The sequence below is a fragment of the Bombina bombina genome, chromosome 2 (genome assembly GCF_027579735.1).
Source record: "Bombina bombina isolate aBomBom1 chromosome 2, aBomBom1.pri, whole genome shotgun sequence".
Classification (NCBI taxonomy): domain Eukaryota; kingdom Metazoa; phylum Chordata; class Amphibia; order Anura; family Bombinatoridae; genus Bombina; species Bombina bombina.
Window position 1 is genome coordinate 905,555,855 of NC_069500.1, and position 21,870 is coordinate 905,577,724.

General features: G+C 37.7%; 1 protein-coding gene across 1 annotated transcript in view; it reads left to right on the forward strand.

Moving 5' to 3' along the window:
• Positions 1–21,870, forward strand: part of LOC128649817 (rod cGMP-specific 3',5'-cyclic phosphodiesterase subunit beta-like) — a 124,832-nt gene that overhangs the window by 99,060 nt on the left and 3,902 nt on the right. Inside the window, exons 17-21 of the mRNA XM_053703292.1 lie at positions 4,735–4,842; positions 7,226–7,289; positions 8,549–8,623; positions 16,137–16,220; positions 19,140–19,296. Coding sequence (XP_053559267.1) covers positions 4,735–4,842; positions 7,226–7,289; positions 8,549–8,623; positions 16,137–16,220; positions 19,140–19,296 — 488 coding nt within the window. The remainder of the gene's footprint in view (positions 1–4,734; positions 4,843–7,225; positions 7,290–8,548; positions 8,624–16,136; positions 16,221–19,139; positions 19,297–21,870) is intronic.

The following is a 21,870-nucleotide window of genomic DNA, read 5'->3' on the forward strand; positions in this document are numbered from 1 at the left end:
TAAAATGATGAAGGGTGCAAGGGCAGTAGGCGAAAGGCGGATTCAATGTCCAGCTTCGCCAACAAGGCTCCTGCACCCACCCCCCGCACCAAATCCAGGGCGCTATCAAAGGATTGATATTGCACGGAGCTGAGTTCCGGATCAATAGCATCATTGACGGAATAGCCCCTAGGGTGAGATAGGTGGTGTATTAGACGGAATTTTCCCAATTCCTTCTTGGGTACTACACCAAGTGGTGAAATGACCAGATTCGGCAAAGGTGGCGAGGAAAAAGGACCCACTACCCGGCCCATAGATATTTCCTTATCCAGCTTGACCCTAACAACCGCCGGGTGCTGGTAAGCTGATTTGAGGTTACGATAGCCTCTGGAACCCTTAATGGCTTTCGTCACAGGTATACGGAAACCGTCCTTAAACCCTTGAAATAACAAAGACGCTGCGCGCGAATCTGGGTACACCCTAAGCCATGGTTCAAGGGCGTGCACCTTCACCGGTGTTGGGGCCTTTAGGAACAAGAGAGAGCTTGTTCTGTGCTCTACCGGGTGCTGAATCCTTTTTTCTGGCACACTCGCTCCCGGGTGTGATCCATCACAGTATCGGCATACGTTCCTGAACGCACATGAATTACCTCTGTCGCATTTATTATCTTGAAATGCCCAGCAGGTACCACCTCTGCGCTTCGTTTTGGAAGCACGAAAGGACTGATTGCTAGAGGAGATGGAGGAGGAGGGTGACCCCTGCGGGCCTAGGCGTTGCCAAAGATGCGAGTCAGTTGTATCGAAGGTGAGCACAGGATTACCCGCCATCTTTTGCCTAAACTCAGCATCATAATCTCTCCAAGCCCCCTCAGCAAACTTCCTCTGAATCCAATGGATATTATCAGTATATTTAAGGATAGCGTGGCATTGGCTCGGGTATTTCTCCAAGTAGCAAGAGGAGAAAACTCTAAAGCAAATTAGCCATTTCTCAAAAGTTTCAGGACGCTTAAACCGTTTAGGTCCAGTACCGTCCGCACTCTTCTCTCGCTGCCTACAAGCCTCAGCAGATAATTCAAATATATTCACATATTTGCCCTGCTGTATTTTTCTAATTGTCCTTGGTTTTAAATGACTGTGCAATGATGGAGTATAAGATGGGAAGGAATCGCCGTGTAAGGCCACTTTCCTTTCTGGGATTAAGTTAATAGGTGGACGCTTGTCCCCCACTATAGTGGTGCTCTGCACAGCTTCTGGGGAACCTACCGCAAGCTGCGCCTGCGCCATGCTGCCAACTGCGCCTGACTGCATTACCTGCCACATTTTCTTTACCATGGCAAACATGCGCTTCTGACCCTTACCCCTTAGCCCAAGTGAAGTGTCACTGTCACATTCAGATTCAGACAGGGAGGAGTCAACCTGGTCATGTCGGTCATGTGTAAATGTAAAGGGCTTACCAGGAATGGCCATTGCACCGTCCTGATGATCCATACCGGAGGTGGAAGGACCAGGAACAGCCCCGTTGTCCTGCTGCAAGGAATCAGCCGTGCTCTCACGCTGCTGTGCATCCGCCTGCTCCTGTGGAATAACCGCCGAAGCCGAAGGCCTATCAACCTGGTTTGCATCCATGCTCAGATCCCCTTGAGATGCGTTCTGTAAAAAAGAAAACAGGTCGCGAGCACTACGGACACCGGCAAAGGGGGGGTTAATAGGACCTAAGCCTGACCTATTATTTGCATGTAAGCCTGCTTGTCCTAATTCATTTGGCCTTTCATGCCCCACATTCACATTCCTACCCTGTAACTGAACTAATGAAGCAGGATTGTCCCTTAACTCATGTGACCGTGATGTTGGTAACACATTCAAAGCATCATTTGCAATTCTACATACCCTCACATTCGAAACACTCATAGGTTCAGCTTGTGCATTCACACTAGAATTCCCCAACTGCGCCACAGCGCGTGCATTCATATTGAGACTCAAAGGATCAGCCTGTGCATTCATACCAGACATCCCTAACTGCGCCACAGCGCGTACATTCATGTGGGGTGATGTCGCACTACTTAGCTGAGAATCTGCCCTAATTTGCTGAGAATCTGACCTATTGTGCTGAACTGCTACATTAGCTTGCCCCTGTGCGGTATGCTGCTGCGCCGCAATAAGCTGACCATGAGCGCTATGTTGGCGCGCCAAATTAACTTGTCCCTGAGCCTGGGCGTGCTGACCCTGCGGTTCAATCGCACTTATTAGCCCTCCTGGATTGAAATCTGATTGAGAATCTATCGCCCTGGTTCTCACTAACATGCCCCTACCTAAGGGGTTCAACCTGTTAGCTCTCGTTGAAGCCCCCCTCCGGATTCCAGGAAGAAGAGGGCCAGGAAGCTGATGATCCCCACTTTTAAGGTGAGTAGTGGGCCCCTCCCTTGCATGCAACATTGTTGCAACTAACCTCCCTAGCCAGCCCTCTTCTCCTATCTCTCCCTACGGCTTTAACCCTTAGCTTTGCTCCAGGCCCAATTGTGCCCTACACTGCCTATTTCACTTTATTTTTTGAGTAATCCATAGAGGCATATGCTAATAGACATATACCTGTCTGGTTTTATGACTACACTTATTCACTTTATAATATATTTCAGATAAATAATTATCGATTAAACCTCACCTATTTGAAGTATTTAAATTGTCTGCACTTTACTAATATTTTCACAATTTTTTGCACATACACTTGGCACTTTATTAATACCATTAGATAATCGCTTTTAGCTTTTTAGCGCTCCTGATTTATTTAACTATTCTTGTTATTTCTGTATATATCTGTATATATTCATATTGATATATAGGTATAGATAAATAGTTTACAAAAAAATAATCACATATATATATATAAATAAAAAATAACATTTTCTTCTATGTAAAGATTATTGAAATGTTAAATATTTATAACTACCTTTGGGTTTCACGCTGTAGGTATTACACGGTGTCGGGTTAGCGTGTGAGTGATAAGTGCAATATCCGAAGTCTTGAAGATAGTGCGCATCAGGTTTCCTCAAACACAATCAATTTACTTGTAATGCGCGAAAATTTTATTTAGCATGCCACTTGTAATCTGGCCCTAAATACATTTCATGCATTTCCCTCTTATTATGATGCCTCCATTTTGTAACCTAGGTTTCCCTGCAGGTATCTGAATGTTAGTTGCAACACTTGAGCAAACACCTCGGCAGTGACATTTATTTCAACATGTTGGACCCATCACTAGCGGGTTATAACCTTAATCCTATGCTTGTAAAATGTATTTTGTGTTTCCCTTTAAGGACTTCAAATAACAAATTAGTATTTAAAGGGCCTTTATAGTAAAAATAGACATGCTTTAATTTGTTAGAGCATGATATTTTAGGACTAGCTACCCTTTAATACTATGGGGCCGATTTATCAAAGTGTCAATCGACCCTAATGTATCTGTTTCCACGCGAGCCTTCAGGCTCACCGGAAACAGGAGTTAAGAAGCTGCAGTCTTAAAGGGACATGAGACCCACATTTTTTTCTTTCATGATTTAGAAAGAGAATGCAATTTTAAACATCTTTCTAATTTACTTCTATTATCTAATTTGTTTTATTCTCTTGATATTCTTTGCTGAAAAGCATATCTTGATATGCTCAGTAGCTGCTGATTAGTTGCTGCACATAGAAGCCTCATGTGATTGGCTCATCATGTGCATTGCTTTTTCTTCAACTAAGGATATCTAAAAAATGAAGCAAAACAAATAATAGAAGTAAATTGAAATGTTGTTTAAATTTCTATTCTCAATCTGAATTATGAAAGAAAGATTTTGGCTTTAGTGGCCCTTTAAGACCGCTGCTCCTTAACTCGTACACCTCCTCTGAGGCGACGGACATCAATCCCTCTGATCGTATACGATCGGGTTGATTGAAATCCCCTGCTAGCGGCCGATTGACCGCGAATATGCACAGAGCTAAACTGAGAGCTTCTAAGTAAGTTTTTAAACTGTTTTATACTGGATTTTTATATCAGTATCTGTGCATATAATTCTGTATAGTAGTGTCTATTACACGCAGTTATATAAAAATTGTTGTATACTGTCCCTTTAAAACTGAAAATTTAAATGCACACAATTGTATTTCATTTTTAATAGTATCACTTCGGTTATAAACATGTATTAGCAAAACTGAAATGCATTCACATTTTCAGTTTATCTCCCTATAATATTAGAGATGGGTCAAAGTCTCTGCACATGGGTTAAAAATGTTTGCTCAAATCAAATGTTAGGGATGTTTGCAAAAGAACCCATATCACGTTTTGGTAAACAAATGTTATCTTTCCTATTATAAAATGTAACATTTGAAAATCATATTTAACATTCTCTCTGACTGTTAAGGTTCAATGTAATCTATGGGAATCAATATTTAAATGTTACATTTGAATGCTGATTGCTAATATTTGTGCTATAGAAACATTTTAAATTGCAGAAAAAAATGTCATGGGGGAAACATTTGTTCTGCCATTTAAATGTCAAGCTACAGATGTTCACCCATCCCTATTAAACATAGCATACTGTAGGCACAGTGTATTTCACAGAATATTAATTTTCTGGACTTCTTATTTACAATCATATTTGAAATATCCTATTTTAAGAAAATTACAATTTAATTTACAATTTGTGTTTATTTGTGTGTAGCTAACAAAGAAAAATACTGTATAAAGAAAGAGAACATAAACTGTTTTCCACATTTTCTACAGAAAAAGGACAATGTTTCAGAAAATTGTAGACCAATCAAAAACCTTTGATGATCAACAAAAGTGGATTGAATACCTATCACTTGAGACCACAAGGAAAGAAATAATTATGTAAGGATATATATATATATATATATTATAAAGTACAATAGAATTTATAAAGACTAAAGTTATTGTATTTAAACATATTTCCTCTTTTATTCATGTATTTAGATTTTATTACTTTTATCAAATAACGGTTAAAACATCATTATTGTTAGAATGAAGAGACCTCAAACTTTTGAATACTAGATGATATATACAGACATACATACACATATTTAGACATTCATATGTATCTCTATACAGGGAGTGCAGAATTATTAGGCAAATGAGTATTTTGACCACATAATCCTCTTTATGCATGTTGTCTTACTCCAAGCTGTATAGGCTCGAAAGCCTACTACCAATTAAGCATATTAGGTGATGTGCATCTCTGTAATGAGAAGGGGTGTGGTCTAATAACATCAACACCCTATATCAGGTGTGCATAATTATTAGGCAACTTCCTTTCCTTTGGCAAAATGGGTCAAAAGAAGGACTTGAAAAGTAAAAAATAGTGAGATATCTTGCAGAGGGATGCAGCACTCTTAAAATTGCAAAGCTTCTGAAGCGTCATCATCGAACAATCAAGCGTTTCATTCAAAATAGTCAACAGGGTCGCAAGAAGCGTGTGGAAAAACCAAGGCACAAAATAACTGCCCATGAACTGAGAAAAGTCAAGCGTGCAGCTGCCAAGATGCCACTTGCCACCAGTTTGGCCATATTTCAGAGCTGCAACATCACTGGAGTGCCCAAAAGCACAAGGTGTGCAATACTCAGAGACATGGCCAAGGTAAGAAAGGCTGAAAGACGACCACCACTGAACAAGACACACAAGCTGAAACGTCAAGACTGGGCAAAGAAATATCTCAAGACTGATTTTTCTAAGGTTTTATGGACTGATGAAATGAGAGTGAGTCTTGATGGGCCAGATGGATGGGCCCGTGGCTGGATTGGTAAAGGGCAGAGAGCTCCAGTCCGACTCAGACGCCAGCAAGGTGGAGGTGGAGTACTGGTTTGGGCTGGTATCATCAAAGATGAGCTTGTGGGGCCTTTTCGGGTTGAGGATGGAGTCAAGCTCAACTCCCAGTCCTACTGCCAGTTTCTGGAAGACACCTTCTTCAAGCAGTGGTACAGGAAGAAGTCTGCATCCTTCAAGAAAAACATGATTTTCATGCAGGGCAATGCTCCATCACACACGTCCAAGTACTCCACAGCGTGGCTGGCAAGAAAGGTTATAAAAGAAGAAAATCTAATGACATGGCCACCTTGTTCACCTGATCTGAACCCCATTGAGAACCTGTGGTCCATCATCAAATGTGAGATTTACAAGGAGGGAAAACAGTACACCTCTCTGAACAGTGTCTGGGAGGCTGTGGTTGCTGCTGCACGCAATGTTGATGGTGAACAGATCAAAACACTGACAGAATCCATGGATGGCAGGCTTTTGAGTGTCCTTGCAAAGAAAGGTGGCTATCTTGGTCACTGATTTTTGTTTTGTTTTTGAATGTCAGAAATGCATATTTGTGAATGTTGAGATGTTATATTGGTTTCACTGGTAAAAATAAATAATTGAAATGGGTATATATTTGTTTTTTGTTAAGTTGCCTAATAATTATGCACACTAATAGTCACCTGCACACACAGATATCCCCCTAAAATAGCTAAAACTAAAAACAAACTAAAAACTACTTCCAAAAATATTCAGCTTTGATATTAATGAGTTTTTTGGGTTCATTGAGAACATGGTTGTTGTTCAATAATAAAATTAATCCTCAAAAATACAACTTGCCTAATAATTCTGCACTCCCTGTATATATTATATAGCCCTTGCAGTCAGTCATATATCATATACCTTTGAACCCTTATAACATTTTTATTAATATGTATATGTATATTGTTATTGGATAGTGTATATATGTGTAAAAAAATGTATTTTAATGTATTTATGTTGTGTTTATTGCTTGTGCGGTCACGTTTAGTTTCAACTAGCAAGTTAATGTTAGCGTGCCACTTATAATGTAGCACAGTATATTTATTTATATACTATATATATATATATATATATATATATATATATATATATATATATATATATATATATATATAGGTTGGAATATGTGTATTATATATATATATATATATATATATATATATATATATATATATATACTGTATACATACACACACACATATATATATTTCTTTATTTTTCCAATATATTTCTTTATTTTTCCAATCCATCATGTCAACTTGAAATTTAGTTTATGAATCCTACTATACAACAGTTCACAATCATCATCAAAATCAATACAAAGTGCACAGCCTAAGACCTTAATATATTATTTACTACATAGAGTAATTACTACTTTTGAATGCCAATGATAATTATATAACTCTACTTGTTCTACAGGGCTATGATGATGACAGCATGTGATTTATCTGCCATCACAAAACCTTGGGAAGTTCAGAGCAAGGTCAAAAAAACTTTTTTTTTTTAATCAACTATTATACTGTACAAGTTTATGCTATACCTACAAATATTTTATATCTAATAACTATACTTATTAGTGGTACCCAGGAGGCATTTAGATTATTGTGCAAAATCCACAAGGGAAGACAGCACACTCTCCAAGATGGGGCACGGAAAATGGTTAGCCAGGTCCCAGTCTCACTATAATCATTCAAAGATTTCAGGCCTCCAAAAGGTAAGTTTAAAGACCTTTATTTGTTCACATAGGGTCCATAATACAGCAACAACGTTTCAAAGCAGCAATTGGTTCCTAGTCATGTCATGTTCATGACTAAGAACCAATTGCTGGTTTGAAAAGTTGTTGCTGTATTATGGACCCTATGTGAACAAATAAAGGTCTTTTAACTTAGCTTTTGGATGCTGGAAATCTTTGAATGATTTAGATTATTGTTTCAGTTCCATGTAATCAATCTCATTTTGGTATTGCTGTTCCGAGAAATAGAACTGTTTATACTTGGTTGAAGAATTAATCAAACAGGGGATATATGTTTATAGATGTGTTTGTCTGGCTTCACATGTGATAAATATTGGCAAATCAGTCCCTTCTTTTACTTTATTCCAAACATGTCTACTCTAGTGCATAGAGAATGTGTTGATGGTTTTAGAGTCAGAGTTAAGTACAGATGGATTAGAGTCTATGTGCATCTAAAAGAGATGTAAGACATGTCTGAAAGAAAGAGGGATGGTGACGGGTATTTGTGCGCATAATAAGAAACATATATTTATCTGTGGGTATCAAAGATTTCCAATCTACTAGTTTAGGATCTCAATCTCTAAAATATCAGAGAATTGGCTCAAAAAAAAAAAAAAAATACATAGAAAGGAGAGTTATTTCATTGAAGCCTTTAGGCAAATATCTGAGCTGTTCCTTCAAGCTATGTTGTGTACACTGTCTATGCTTGCGCTCTGTTTTAAAATACCAGCCATGCTCATTAGCATAAATTAGCATAAATAAATATACAGCATAGCTCAGAAACTAAAGCTGCTAGGACTGATTTTAAATGGTGTTTAACTTATAAATAGATTCAAATACATACACTATGACAGGGGCTTTGTTGCAAAATGTATGCTTTATTTTCTACATTGACAAGAACCTTAAACAAACCCTAACACAGGCACACACTGTATGTTCATATACTGTACATATAACTTTATAATTGTCCCTTGTATTAATAGGTATGTCTATTTGTGTTTCTACAATAGGTTGCTCTATTAGTAGCAGCTGAGTTCTGGGAGCAAGGTGACTTGGAAAGAACAGTCCTGCAGCAACAGCCTATTGTGAGTAAAAAAGCATGTCCTTTATATATATATATATATATATATATATATATATATATATATATATATATATAAAAATATATATATATATATATATATATATAAATGGGAAATTCTAAATATATTACATTTTCTTTAGAAAACTTTGTGAAACATGTAAAAAACAACGGATTGGAGAACAATGTTAAGAAAGCAAGTTAACTGTAAAATTCTATTATTTTTCTATATTTTTAATAAGCGAAATCTTACCTATGACATACTTCTTTATTTTTCAACATGAGGTTACAACCTAATGGCTAGATTACGAGTTTTGCGTAAGGGTAAAAAAGCAGTGTTAACAGGTCCTAACGCTGCTTTTTTACGCCCGCTGGTATTACGGGTTTAGGGGCCCCGCACACTTTTTTGGCCTTACCACAATCCAATCGAGCTCAATCCTATTGGCTGATTGGATCAGCCAATAGGATTGAACTTCAATCCTATTGGCTGATTGCATCAGCCAATAGGATTTTTTCTACCTTAATTCCGATTGGCTGATAGAATTCTATCAGCCAATCAGAATCTAAGGGATACCATCTTGGATGACGTCATTTAAAAATGCTGGTGCACGAAACATACTTAAATATACTTTTTAACAGCTATAGCTGTTAATAGAAGTATTTTTGCTATCAAATGTATATTGGAAAAACTCTTCTATTCAAAACTAAAATGCATCCATGCACATACCAATTTTGGCTGGGACTGTAATGGATTCCCTGTGTTCTAGTATTTACATATGAAAAACAACCTGCCTGAATATTACCCACAGTGAGAAGAATAGGATGTATCAATTATATTGTAAGCAAACAGTACCAACACAAATTAGATACTTTAGCCTTCAATTACATTAGAAGGTTTATATCAGAAATATATCTCTCCAATTAGTAAGAAGGCAGAGTACTAAGAATAAGCATTAGGTAGTTGGAAATCTTAACAATGCAGCAATCAGCTTTGGTTATGATTAGGATGAGAAACGTAATAATTAATAAAGGATTAAGAGTCCAGTAGTGTAAGCACAGAGAGAGGGTACAAGAAATCACAGCACGCATACGCAAAGAGTAGACAGCGTTATTGATCACAGCAGGTGATAGTATTCACGACCACCAGGATGACAGGAATGGATTGTAGATGTTGTGATCAGATTCCAGGGAAGTCACGCTACTGATGCGGTATCCGCCGGTAAGACTGAGATAGTACTGCTAAACCGTAGATAAAGCTGATGTCAGTAGGGTAGAGTCTAAACACCCGAGCTGTGGCGGAGAGCTGGTTCTGTTCCGTGTCTGTTTGCCTGAACTGCGGCCAAGGAGGGAGGCGTCATCAGATAACGTCACCGCTGGTGCTGCAAAGTAACTAGAGGTAGACACTATAGAAAATAACTGCTGTTAGTAGCACAGAGTTTACTTTGAACTTAAGAATAAATTTAGGGCTGGATATGTGGATCTTAGGATATACTTCAATAATCCAGCAAAGTTGTTAAGGAGGCATAGCCATTTATACATGTGAAATTCCTAAAAGGCTGTTTTAAGGTGGAATTAATAAGTGAGCCAGGAATCCCAGTAAAGGTGGAAGGATTCATGACAGCACGTCCCTTTAAGGACTGATTGTTCACTGGATAATAAGCAGGATGTCCATTGCTTTATTGGCAAACTCACTTTATTACCATAGAAATAAAATATTTTCCCAGTACGGTACCATTTAAAAAAATGAACTTTAAAGTTTCTTTAATGTGACACACACACTAGATTGCTGGCAACAAGAACTCAAAAACAGATGTTCACACTTCAAAAGAAATATCAATTAATATGAAAATATGACGCAAACAGACAGATGTTATGTTTTGCTAATGTCCTTATTTATAACTCACATGCACTTCCAGAGGCTAAAAAGCATTTATTTTAGATATATTTTACTTAGAAACGTTAATCTTCTAAAACTTAAAGGGACGTTCTACTCATATAATTACTGAATCGCTTGAAAGTGATGCATGGTTATTGTAAAAGTTGACAAAAAAAATCACATGAGCATCTCTATTTAAAAAAGAAGATATTCTACCTCAAAATGTTTATATCTTACCAGAGTTTCTTTTTTACTGTTGTCTGCATGGTCAAATAAAACAAAACAAAACATTAGCCAATCAGCTTCATTAGTGCTGAGTTATACTTCCCTATACTGAGGAGGAAAATAAAGTGACTGTGTCTACACATGCCTAATGCACGCTCCCTGTCAAGTCCTTGGGCATGCCTCCTCATTGGATAAATAGGTGCCTTTACAGTGGGTTGTGTTTATTGAGGTAACATTTCTTCTTTTTTTTACATAGAGATCTTTATGTAATATTTTATTGTCCGCTTTTTGCATATAGTATCATGTCCTTTAAATGCAGACAATTAGTTATAATGATAAAAAACGTACTACCAAGGCCAGAAGTCACATGAGATATTGGGGCTGATTTATCACTGCCCGAATGGGGCCGTATACACCTGTTTCCGCGCTAGCCTTCATAAGACCACTGCTCCTTAATTTCTCCGTTACCTCTGATGCGGCGGACAGCAATCTGCCCAATCTCAATACGATCGGGTTGATTGACACCCCCTGCTACGCAAATCTGCAGGGGGTGGCATTGCACAAGCATTTCTAGTGAAATGTTTGTGCAATGATAAATGCCGACAGCTTATGCATTTATCGATGTGCGGTGGACATGATATGCTACAGCGGATCATGTCCACTGCACTTTGATAAATCAGCCCCTTTATCTTAAACCTTATATTGTAATGTATGAGTCTCTCCTTCACATACAGAAACCTGCATAGTAAATCTTTCAAGGAAAAATTTGTGTTTTTAAAATTCTTTGTACTGAAGAGACTTCTTAGATCATTTAGCTTGAGTGGAGAGCTTTAGATAATGGGACCCTAAGAAAGCTGCTGAAGATTGATGTTAGCACAGACTGCCTGCAATTAATCTTTATTAAAATCTGTTACTTCCAATTAAGCTTAATTTAAAGAGATATGAAAAAAATATATTTTGTTATCTAGACAGGACATACAATTAAAAAAAAAGTTTCAAGTTTACTTATATTATCAAATAATAATAATGTTGTGTTCCCATGGTATTCTTTGTTGAAGAGATACCTAGGTAGGTGTCTGGAGCACTACATGACAGGAAATAGTGCCATCTAGTGCTCTTGCAAATGGATAACATTCTTGCAAAACTGCTGCCATCTAGTGCTCGACTTGTGAACACTCCTGATCTTATGTCCCTGCTATTCAACAAAAGATACCAAGAAAACAAAGTAAATTTGATAGTAGGAGTAAGTTGTGTAAGTGTATGCTCGATCTGAATCACAAAAGAAAAAAAAAATCAAGTTTCATGTACCTTTAACAGTTTATTGGACTACAATAGTAAATTTAAGTGTTGCAATATTATTGATCCATAGCAAAGTACATTTATCTCACAACACAAATTTTAAAATGACAAAACTTGTATAGTTAATTATGACAATGAACAGTGGAACATTTTCATGTGAAAACAAACAAATAATCCCCTTTTAACAGCGCTCAGTGTCAAGGCTGTCAGACAAGCTAATACACGTTGTCACGCATAGAGACCCATTTATCAAGCTCCGTGTTTCTGGCGAGTCTTCTAAAGACCGCTGGTCCATAACCTTGTCCGCCTGCTCTGATGAGGCAGACAGGAATCGCCGTAATTCAACCCGATCGAGTACGATCGGGTTGATTGACACCCCCCTGCTGGCGGGCGCAAGTCTGCAAGGGGCAGCGTTGCACCAGCAGCTCTTGTGAGATGCTGGTGCAATGCTGAATACGGAGAGCGTATTGCTCTCCATATTTAGCGATGTCTGTCGGACCTGATCCGCACTGTCGGATCAGGTCCGACAGACATTTGGTAAATGGGCCTCACAGTATCAATTCAGCTGCTAATAACTAGCCATACGCTCCAGTGGCTTGCCAGATCCGTTACGGACAAATCCCACGCTGGTACACAGTACAATATAAAGAGTGAAAACTTACTTAGTCTCTTCTCCTTTAGTAACTGCTCCTTCTTGTGTGGTCTCCTCAAAGCGCTGAATATTAGCGTCTGCAGCGTGCCTACCACAATAGTCCTGGTGCTTCACTATGCACAGCTTACCTGCTCCTCCTTCTCTCAATCCTATTCCCTGCAAACCGCATATGGAATCCCCTGAAATTCCTATGAATATCCACTCCAACAGCACAAAGAGGCGAGGCAGTGGGACAGGTAAAAATTAAGAACATAAAATGTATTAGAAGAACCGGGTAAAAATACAGCAGTCAATATCGTAACTAGTATAAAAAGCAGGTATAGCAGAGGTCTTACGCGTTTCAGCCTACGCCTTCCTCATAGACCGTGCTACACCGGTCACTAGCAGCAACTTAAATACTTTTGAAATGCCAAACACCTGTTACAAATTTAGCGTAACATTAGAAACCTTAATAATGCATTTATGCTAACGATTCTAGATACTTAAATAAACTATTGTGGCTATTGTTATTGTACATATCTCATAGCAAAAGTAAGAATATTACAGCATTACTGAGCAAGATTGACAAAAAAGCCCCATTTATATTTGATACTTTTTATAGATAAACAAATTTAATTGAATGCAGCAAAAGATTCCATACTAGGAAAAACAGAAAGTATATACAGGACATACAGATTCTATACAGTAAAATGTTCATGTCTAACATTTAAGAAGGAAAGGGAAATTACCTATAACATTACTGTTGGGTGACCATATAAAAAATCCCTAAGCTCTAATCATAGGTTCAACCTCTCTTAGGGGAACAAATAGTAATAAAATGTACTATGAGCAATTAGGATATATTACAACGTCACACAATATTCTAGAAAAATGTACAGACAGTTTGCATTTAATCTTCAACTAAACACCTCTAAATCAAAAGTCTAGCATCCTCAGGTTAACAGAAACAGTCAATATGTATAGACTATACAGACTAATACAGTAATCCATATATATCCAACATTTAGAAAAAGGCTTAACTATGATCTTGCTTATGGGTGACCCTATAGAACCATTGCTTCTCAATATATTTAGTTCAGCCTCTCTTAGGAGAACAATAGTATTAATAGCACTAGTAGCAAATAGAAAAAATCACAGCACCCCCCATATCAAGGAAATATATAAGAATGCATCAGAACATATAGGCCTCTATTTATCAAAGGTCTGTTGGACCTGATCCGACAGTGCGGATCAGGTCCGACAGACCTCGCTGAATGAGGAGAGCAATACGCTCTCCGTATTCAGCATTGCACCAGCAGCTCACAAGAGCTGCTGGTGCAACGCCGCCACCTGCAGACTCGCGGCCAATGGGCCGCCTGCAGGGAGGTGTCAATCAACCCGATCGTACTCGATCGGGTTGATTTCCAGCGATGTCTGTCCGCCTGGTCAGAGCAGGCGGACAGGTTATGGAGCAGCGGTCCTTGTGACTGCTGCTTCATAACTGCTGTTTCTGGCGAGTCTGCAGGCTCGCCAGAAACACGGGGCGTCAAGCTCCATTCAGAGCTTGATAGATAGGCCCCATAGTATTCAACTGAACTCATATTCCCAATGGTTTAAAATTGTAAAATTTACAGTGTATTTCAAAAAGAAAACATTTGTGTGTCTGTAGATACAAGGAACAATATCGAAAACCTATGAAATCTAAAATAGAATATGTAATTTAATCCCAATGACCGGAGGCTTATCTCCAACAATTTATGAGATCTGTCTGAATATTAGGACCATCTAGTACCCTGGATTTAAGTTTAAATATCCAGAAAGCCTCTCTGGTTCGAAACAGCTTATCTCTGTCCCCTCCTCTCCATGACACCTTAACCTGTTCGATCACTTGCAACTTAAGATGTTCTGTATTGCCATAGTAACATAGTAACATAGTAGATAAGGTTGAAAAAAGACTGAAATCCATCGAGTTCAACCTATACAAATCTAAAATACTTTCAAAAAGCTCCAGTTAAGCTTAAATAACCCTATTAAAATGTGACCCATTTAATACTAGCAATCATATCCATGAATTTTGTTTATATACAGAAATGTATCCAGACTATTTTTAAATGTATCTATGGTATTGGCATTCACTACCTCCTTTGGTAATGAGTTCCACAATTTTATTGCTCTTACAGTGAAAAAACGTTTCCGTTGCAGGAGATTAAATCTCCTTTCCTCCAACCTTAAATTATGACCTCTTGTCAGAAACAATTTTCTTGGAATAAACAGAGCTTCTGCCATCTCTGTATATGGGCCTTGAATATATTTATATATCATGGACCCTTTTAAAATGGAGGGCTATCTGGGAATCTGGGAAATCTGATTTTACATCCCTAAGGTGCTCCTTGACCTGTTCTCTAGCCTCCCTCGTGGTGAGCCCCACATATTGCACATTACATATGATGCATGTAACCAAATAAATTACATATATGGAACGGCAGTTGGTACATGCATTATGGAAAAAGACCCTTTGTGTCACTGCTGACTGGAATTGTTTTCCTACCTGACTGCATGCACACGCCTTGCAACTACCATATCCACATCTGTAATGTCCTTTACACTGTAGCCAACTGCTACCTTGTCCCCTTTTGTTTTCTTATCTCACTCTGGGCCAGAATATTTCCTATGGTCTTGTTTCTTCTTGAAACAGATTTACAGCCTTTCTGGACCCAGGGGTATAGATCCTGGTCCCCCTGTAGAATAGGGAAACATTTATTAACTATTTTGGTAATGTCATCAAATAGATTACCGTAATTTGTTACAAATATTGGCATACCATTAAACTGATCTTTGTTTGTATTTTTATTTCTATGCAGTAATACACGTCTGTCCAACCTGTCTACTTCTTTAGAAGCCCTGTCAATTAAGTACTCAGAGAAACCCTTACTCCGAAAGCATTCTCTGAAGATGGCTGACTGCTCACAATATTTTGCTTCTGTAGAGCAGTTCCTTTTTAACTTTATTTACTCTCCCTTGCTTGGGGGTGCATACTCCTTGAATCTAGTAGGCTATTCCTAGCTATTAGTTTTCTATGTAATGTGGTAACTATAGTACCTTTCCCTGAAAGCACTTAATCCAAAAATTCTATTTTGTCAGCACTTATTACACTGGTGAATTTCAAACTCACTGTATTTATATTGATATCACGTACAAAGTTCTCCCCTTCCAACACTGACCCCCTCCAAATAAAGAGGAGGTTGTCTATGTACCTTTTATACATCACAATCCCTCCCCTTCGGGTAAAATAAATGCTCCAGAATTTTACACTTTTCACACCTTAAATAAAAATAATTAAAAAAAACAGTTTGTGAAACTGCTCTTTAAAAGAATTCAAATTTGTACCTTTTTCACATTTTTTTCAAGACAATTAGTATATAGATCACAAGTGTTTGCCAAGTGCTCAGGTCAGATATGATATGATGCTAGTGTCTTCTCTTATAGCCCATGATGGACAGAAACAAGTCTGCTGAACTGCCGAAACTACAATGTGGTTTTATTGACTTTGTCTGCACATTTGTCTACAAGGTAAGCAAATGCATGAACAAAGATTTATGAATTAAGCCAAAACTAAATATATGCAGTGAAAGTTAACAGTGGCATTTTAATTGTTCTTGTGTATTTATGAGATACATGTTAATAGCAACATTTTAACTTATTATATATCATTAAAGGGACATTAAACACTCATGCACCAGCTTCTAATTATGGTTGCCGTCATTTTGTTACCTAGGTTATACTGCAGGTATCTGAAGGAGAGTTGCTATACATGTGTAAAAAGGTAGATTTCAAGATGGCCGCACCCATGACTAATGGGAGGCAGGGAATAACCTCAATACTATGCTTAAAAAATGTATTTTGTGTTTAATGTCCCTTTGTAGGTTCTTGCAATATCTGAGAACTATTTTTTAATTGTATCCATAATATTCATATCAACAGTTAAAGTGATTGTAAATTTGAGCCTTCTGGAATAGCTTGTTATGTGAAAAATATTATATCTAATAAAGTTGCTTACTTTAAAAAAAATCTATCCATAATTTTTAAAAAAATTCATATTTTTTTTCTGGCTATTTATGTGTACTTCCTCTGTCCCCTTGTAGTTTTTGTTTGAGACTTTGGCCTCTAGTTATGAAAGTCTGGCGGACCTGATCCGCCAGACTTCACTGAATATGGCGAGCAATACGCTCGCCGTATTCATCATTGCACCACCAGCTCACAAGAGCTGCTGGTGCAACGCCGCCCCCTGCAGAGTCGTGGCCAATAGGCCGCCATCAGGGGGGTGTCAATCAACCCGATCGTACTCGATCGGGTTGAATTGTGGCGATGTCTGTCCGCCTGCTCAGAGCAGGCGGACAGGGTTATGGAGCAGCGGTCTTTGTGACCTCTGCTTCATAACTGCTGTTTCTGGTGAGTCTGAAGACTCGCCAGAAACACGGGGCATCAAGCTCTTTCTGTGACGTGGAGAGTGTTCCTACCCACTCCCAAAATAGGCATCCAGGTTGCACTCCTGAGCTCAGCAATTGTGCACATGCGCAATTCTCCGCTCTCAGCTGGGATTCCCATGTTAGCCCAAAGCGCATGCGTCACACATGAATGAGAACTTACTCGGCCAGACTAGGAAAAAGATTTTTGTGCAAAGGGGTGTGCTAGATTAACTCATGGATGCCAAACAACCTGTATTTCATTTGGATTAGTGCATAATCTTCACGCAAAAATGCCAGGAGGATTAACGGAGACAAGGATTTAGAAGGAACTGCTGTAATAACGTTGTTAATAGCTTAAAACAATCAAACAAAAAAGATAAAGGAAAGTCTGGTTTATTTCCGTTTTTTTAGATGATTTTTACCATCACTTTAAGATCCCCTTTTCTCAATAGTAATGCAGTGTTACGGAGATACTCCAGCATTTTTTTTTTGTCTTAGGCAGATTGGTTCTTGTTTTACTAAGCACCCAGCTCTGACTCATATAAACTGATGCATTTTCTTTCTCAGTATGTATTACATTTGGAAGTTGAAGTAAATACAGGTGGCCCTCGTTTTACAACGGTTCAATTTACACCGTTTCAGAATAACAACCTTTTTTCCAGTCATGTGACTGCTATTGAAAAGCATTGCGAAGCAGTGCATTTATTAAAATAGCCAGTAGGTGGAGCTGTCCACTTGTGTTGCAGCAAAGCCAAGCAAGCTGAAATTAATCAGTTTAACCAGACCTGAGCTATCGAGCAGATTTCAAAGGAACGAGATCTTCTTGTCTATAAATCAGTCCATATTGGAATGCATAGAAAGAACTTTTGTAGAAAAATGCAAGTGAAGTCTGTGTTGTGTGATTATTTTATTAGGTTTATAATACTGTTTAGCATTTAAAAATAATGTATTAGATGTTGCTTATGACAATTTTGAGAGGGTCCTGGAACCTATCTCCCTCACTTCCCATTGACTTACATTATAAACTGGGTTTCAATTTACAACGGTTTCGATTTACCACCATTCCTTCTGGAACCTAACCCCAGCGTAAACGGAGGGCTACCTGTATTCAAATTAATGTATCTCTGAAAATATTTTTTTTTAAAATTGTTGCAGTTCTGTCAGTATTTCTATTATTGAAGTCAGTATAGATGCAATATAGATATTTTTATGCCATAAAAACTTCTCCCTTTCAAAAAAACCCCCAAAAAACATTTTTTACAGTATGTATTTCTATTTATCGACATCCAGAACTTTATTTTTAATTTCCTGCAGAACTATGTCTCTCAGTCTAGCTCCAAATAAACTTTTTTCAAATATTGTCAAAAAAAAAAAGTTTAATCGTCCCTTTAAGTCATCCACAATTATCGTCCAATATCAATTTTTTATGACGTCAGATTAATTCTTTGTTTTTATTTGACAAGCTTCTTAAAGGGATATGAAACCCAAAATGTGTCTTGTATAATTCAGACAGAGCATGTGAATTTAAACTACTTGCTGATTTACTTCTATTATCAATTTGTCTTTGTTCTGTTGGTGTCTTTTGTTGTATAGCAGGGATGTAAGCTCAGGAGCCAGCCCATTTCTGGAGCACTATATGGCAGCAGTTTTGCAAGAATGTTATCCATTTGCAAGAGCACTAAATGGTAGCACTATTTCCTGTCATGTAGTGCTCCAAACACCTACCTAGGTATCTCTTCAACACAGAATCTCATGGACACAAAGCAAATTTTATAATAGAAGTAAATTGGAACCTTTTTTTTAAATGGTATGTTCTGTCTGACTCACAAAAGAATATTTTTGGATTTCATATTCTTTTAATGAGTAAGCAAGCATTGTATATGTATGATATGTGTCAGATGTCCTTCCTGTGTTTCTGATAATATATCATTATTTCCTCTATCGATCTCAGTATGCACCATTTGTACAATCCCATATGAGCCTAAGCGCCTTTTTAATACAAGGGCAATCTTTGTCCTTTTAGGAATTTTCCCGCTTTCATGAGGAAATTCAGCCAATGCTAGATGGGTTGTTAAATAACAGGAAGGAGTGGAAAGCCCTACAGGATGAATATGAGGCCAAACTGAAGTTGATTGAAGATGAAAAGAAAAAGAAAGAAGAAGAACTTGCTGCAAAAAAAGGTAATCACATTTAGTGGGACTTTAAAAAAAAAAAAAAAAAACTATTAAACTAAACTTTCACACCACACAAGTATAGTTTGCATACAAATTTGCTATCATGATAATTAAACAGTGTTCTTCTGCTATCCTTTATGTCTACTAAGTTGCATTTAAAGGGGTATAGTACTGTAAAATATTCTCTTTAGAAAAGTTATGTAAACAGGAGTTAGCATCATAAATTAACCTCTCAGTTGTGGGTGGAAGATATTTTTTTATCTGAAATAGCTGGTTTTGTTCATTGAACCCCTCAGCCATACTAAACATTTGAATACCTTACTATTGGCATTTAAATATATATACAGTGCCCTGCACTAATATTGACACCATTGGTAAATATGAGCAAAGAAGGCTATAACAAATTGTCTTTAATGTTTAACCTTTAGAACTTTAGTTAAAAAAAATACACAAAAATACTTTGCTCTCATGGATATCAAACAATTGCAAACACAACACAGGTTTATCCAAAAAGATAAAATAACCTTTGTTAAATATATCTGTGGCACAATTATTGCCACCCCCTATGAATTCATATGAAAGAAATATATTTGATAATATTTCCCATTGATATTTTACATTTTTTAGTACACCTGAGTGACTAGTAACAGGAAATCGTTCAACCATGACTTCCTGTTTCACAGGGGTATAAATATGAGGTAACATATAGGCCAAATTCCCTTAGTTAATCTTCACAATGGGTAAGACCAAGGAATATAGCTGTGATGTGTGGCAAAAGGTGGTTGAGCTTCACAAAATGGGAAGAGGCTATAAGAAAATAGCAAAAACATTGAAAATGCACATTTCCACCATCAGCACAATAATTAAGATGTCCCAGTCAATTGGAAATGTTATGAATCAACCTGGAAGAGGACATGTGTCTACATTGTCTGAACGCACTGTTAACAGGATGGTTTGAGTGGCCAAAATATCTCCATGGATCACAGCTAGAGAATTGCAAAAGTTAGTTGCATCTTGGGGGTCAGAAAGTCTCAAAACTACAATCCGACATTCAAAAACAAAATCAAGCATCTTCAGTTTTCCAGATACCACTGGAACTTCAAATGGGATCGGGTTCTATGGTCAGATGAAACCAAAATAGAGCTTTTTGGCAATAAACACCAGAGGTGGGTTTGGCGCCCACAGAGAGGTAGCCATATGGAAAAGTACCTCATGCCCACGGTTAAATATGGTGTGGCTCTTTAATGTTTTGGGGCTTTTTTTCTGCCAGAGGACCTGGACATTTTGTTAGGATACATGGCATCATGGACTCTAAAATATCAACAGATATTAAATAAACACCTGACTGCCTCTGCCAGAAAGCTTAAAATGGGCCGTGGTTTGATCTTCCAGCAGGACAATGATCCAAAACATACATCAAAATCAACACAAAAATATTTTTTTTTGGATTTCATATCCCTTTATTAGTAAGCAAACATTTTATATGTATGATATGTGTCAGATGTCCTTCCTGTGTTTCTGATAATATATAATTATTTCCTCTATCAACCTCGGTATGCCCCATTTGTATACTCCCATATGAGCCTAGGTGCCTTTTTAATACAAGGGCAAGTTTTGTCCTTTTAAGAATTTTCCCGCTTTTATGAGGAAATTCAGCCAATGCTTATTAATAACTTAATACGATTTTCTAAAGGATTGTGATGGACCCCTAAATGTCTTAAGTACAGCAGAGGGTAAGATAGGAGCTTTATGATAGCCTCATCCCCATCTATAGAAAGTTGCCCTGATGTCCACATTCTAAGGGAGCAAGTTACCATTCATTCATTAAAAAGAAAAAGGTTCTTCTCCTTTAGGACATATGCAGTGTGTCAAGAACAAAGCTCAGATAGAGCCCTATCCCAAAACTTCCCGGTGCCTATTTTTGCAGGTGACAGTCTTCTATTTCTTATTTAACAGTCATCAGCATCTAAGAAGGACTTGCAATGCTTTATTTGAAATCACAGAATCCCCTTTAACAAAAGAGTAATTGTGTGCCCTTATTAGTGCTAAATTAAGCCAAGATATGGGCTCTGAAAGAGCCTCCTACTACATTTTAAGCAACTGCAACTTTGGAGTTCCGCTTAAAAAATCCAACTGGGATGACTGACAAGTCCTGCTCTCATGCAATTGCTTGTGCAGTGGAAATATTGGCAGCAGTTGCTGCCCACTTCCTGCTATGCCAGGTGGACAGGTTTCCAGCCAGGAACCTTGTTCACACCGACTTTGATAAATTAATCCCATGGTGTGCATATGAAGACAGCACAGTGTCCTACTTCTCACACAGTATGTAAAGCAGAAAATAATACCATTGCCATTGTAAACATGTTTATACACACACACACACACACATATTTTTACATTAAACTTTTAAGCAAAAGCTGCTTACATTTTAATCAAATTGATCAGAAAATGCATTTTTTTTGTTTATTGGTTGATGGGAACATGCCTTCCAAGAAAAAGCAGATTTATTCAGTGCAGGGATACCCATTTGTTAAAAAAATCTAATAGACTTTTAAATAGCCTATTAGATAGAGAGAGCAA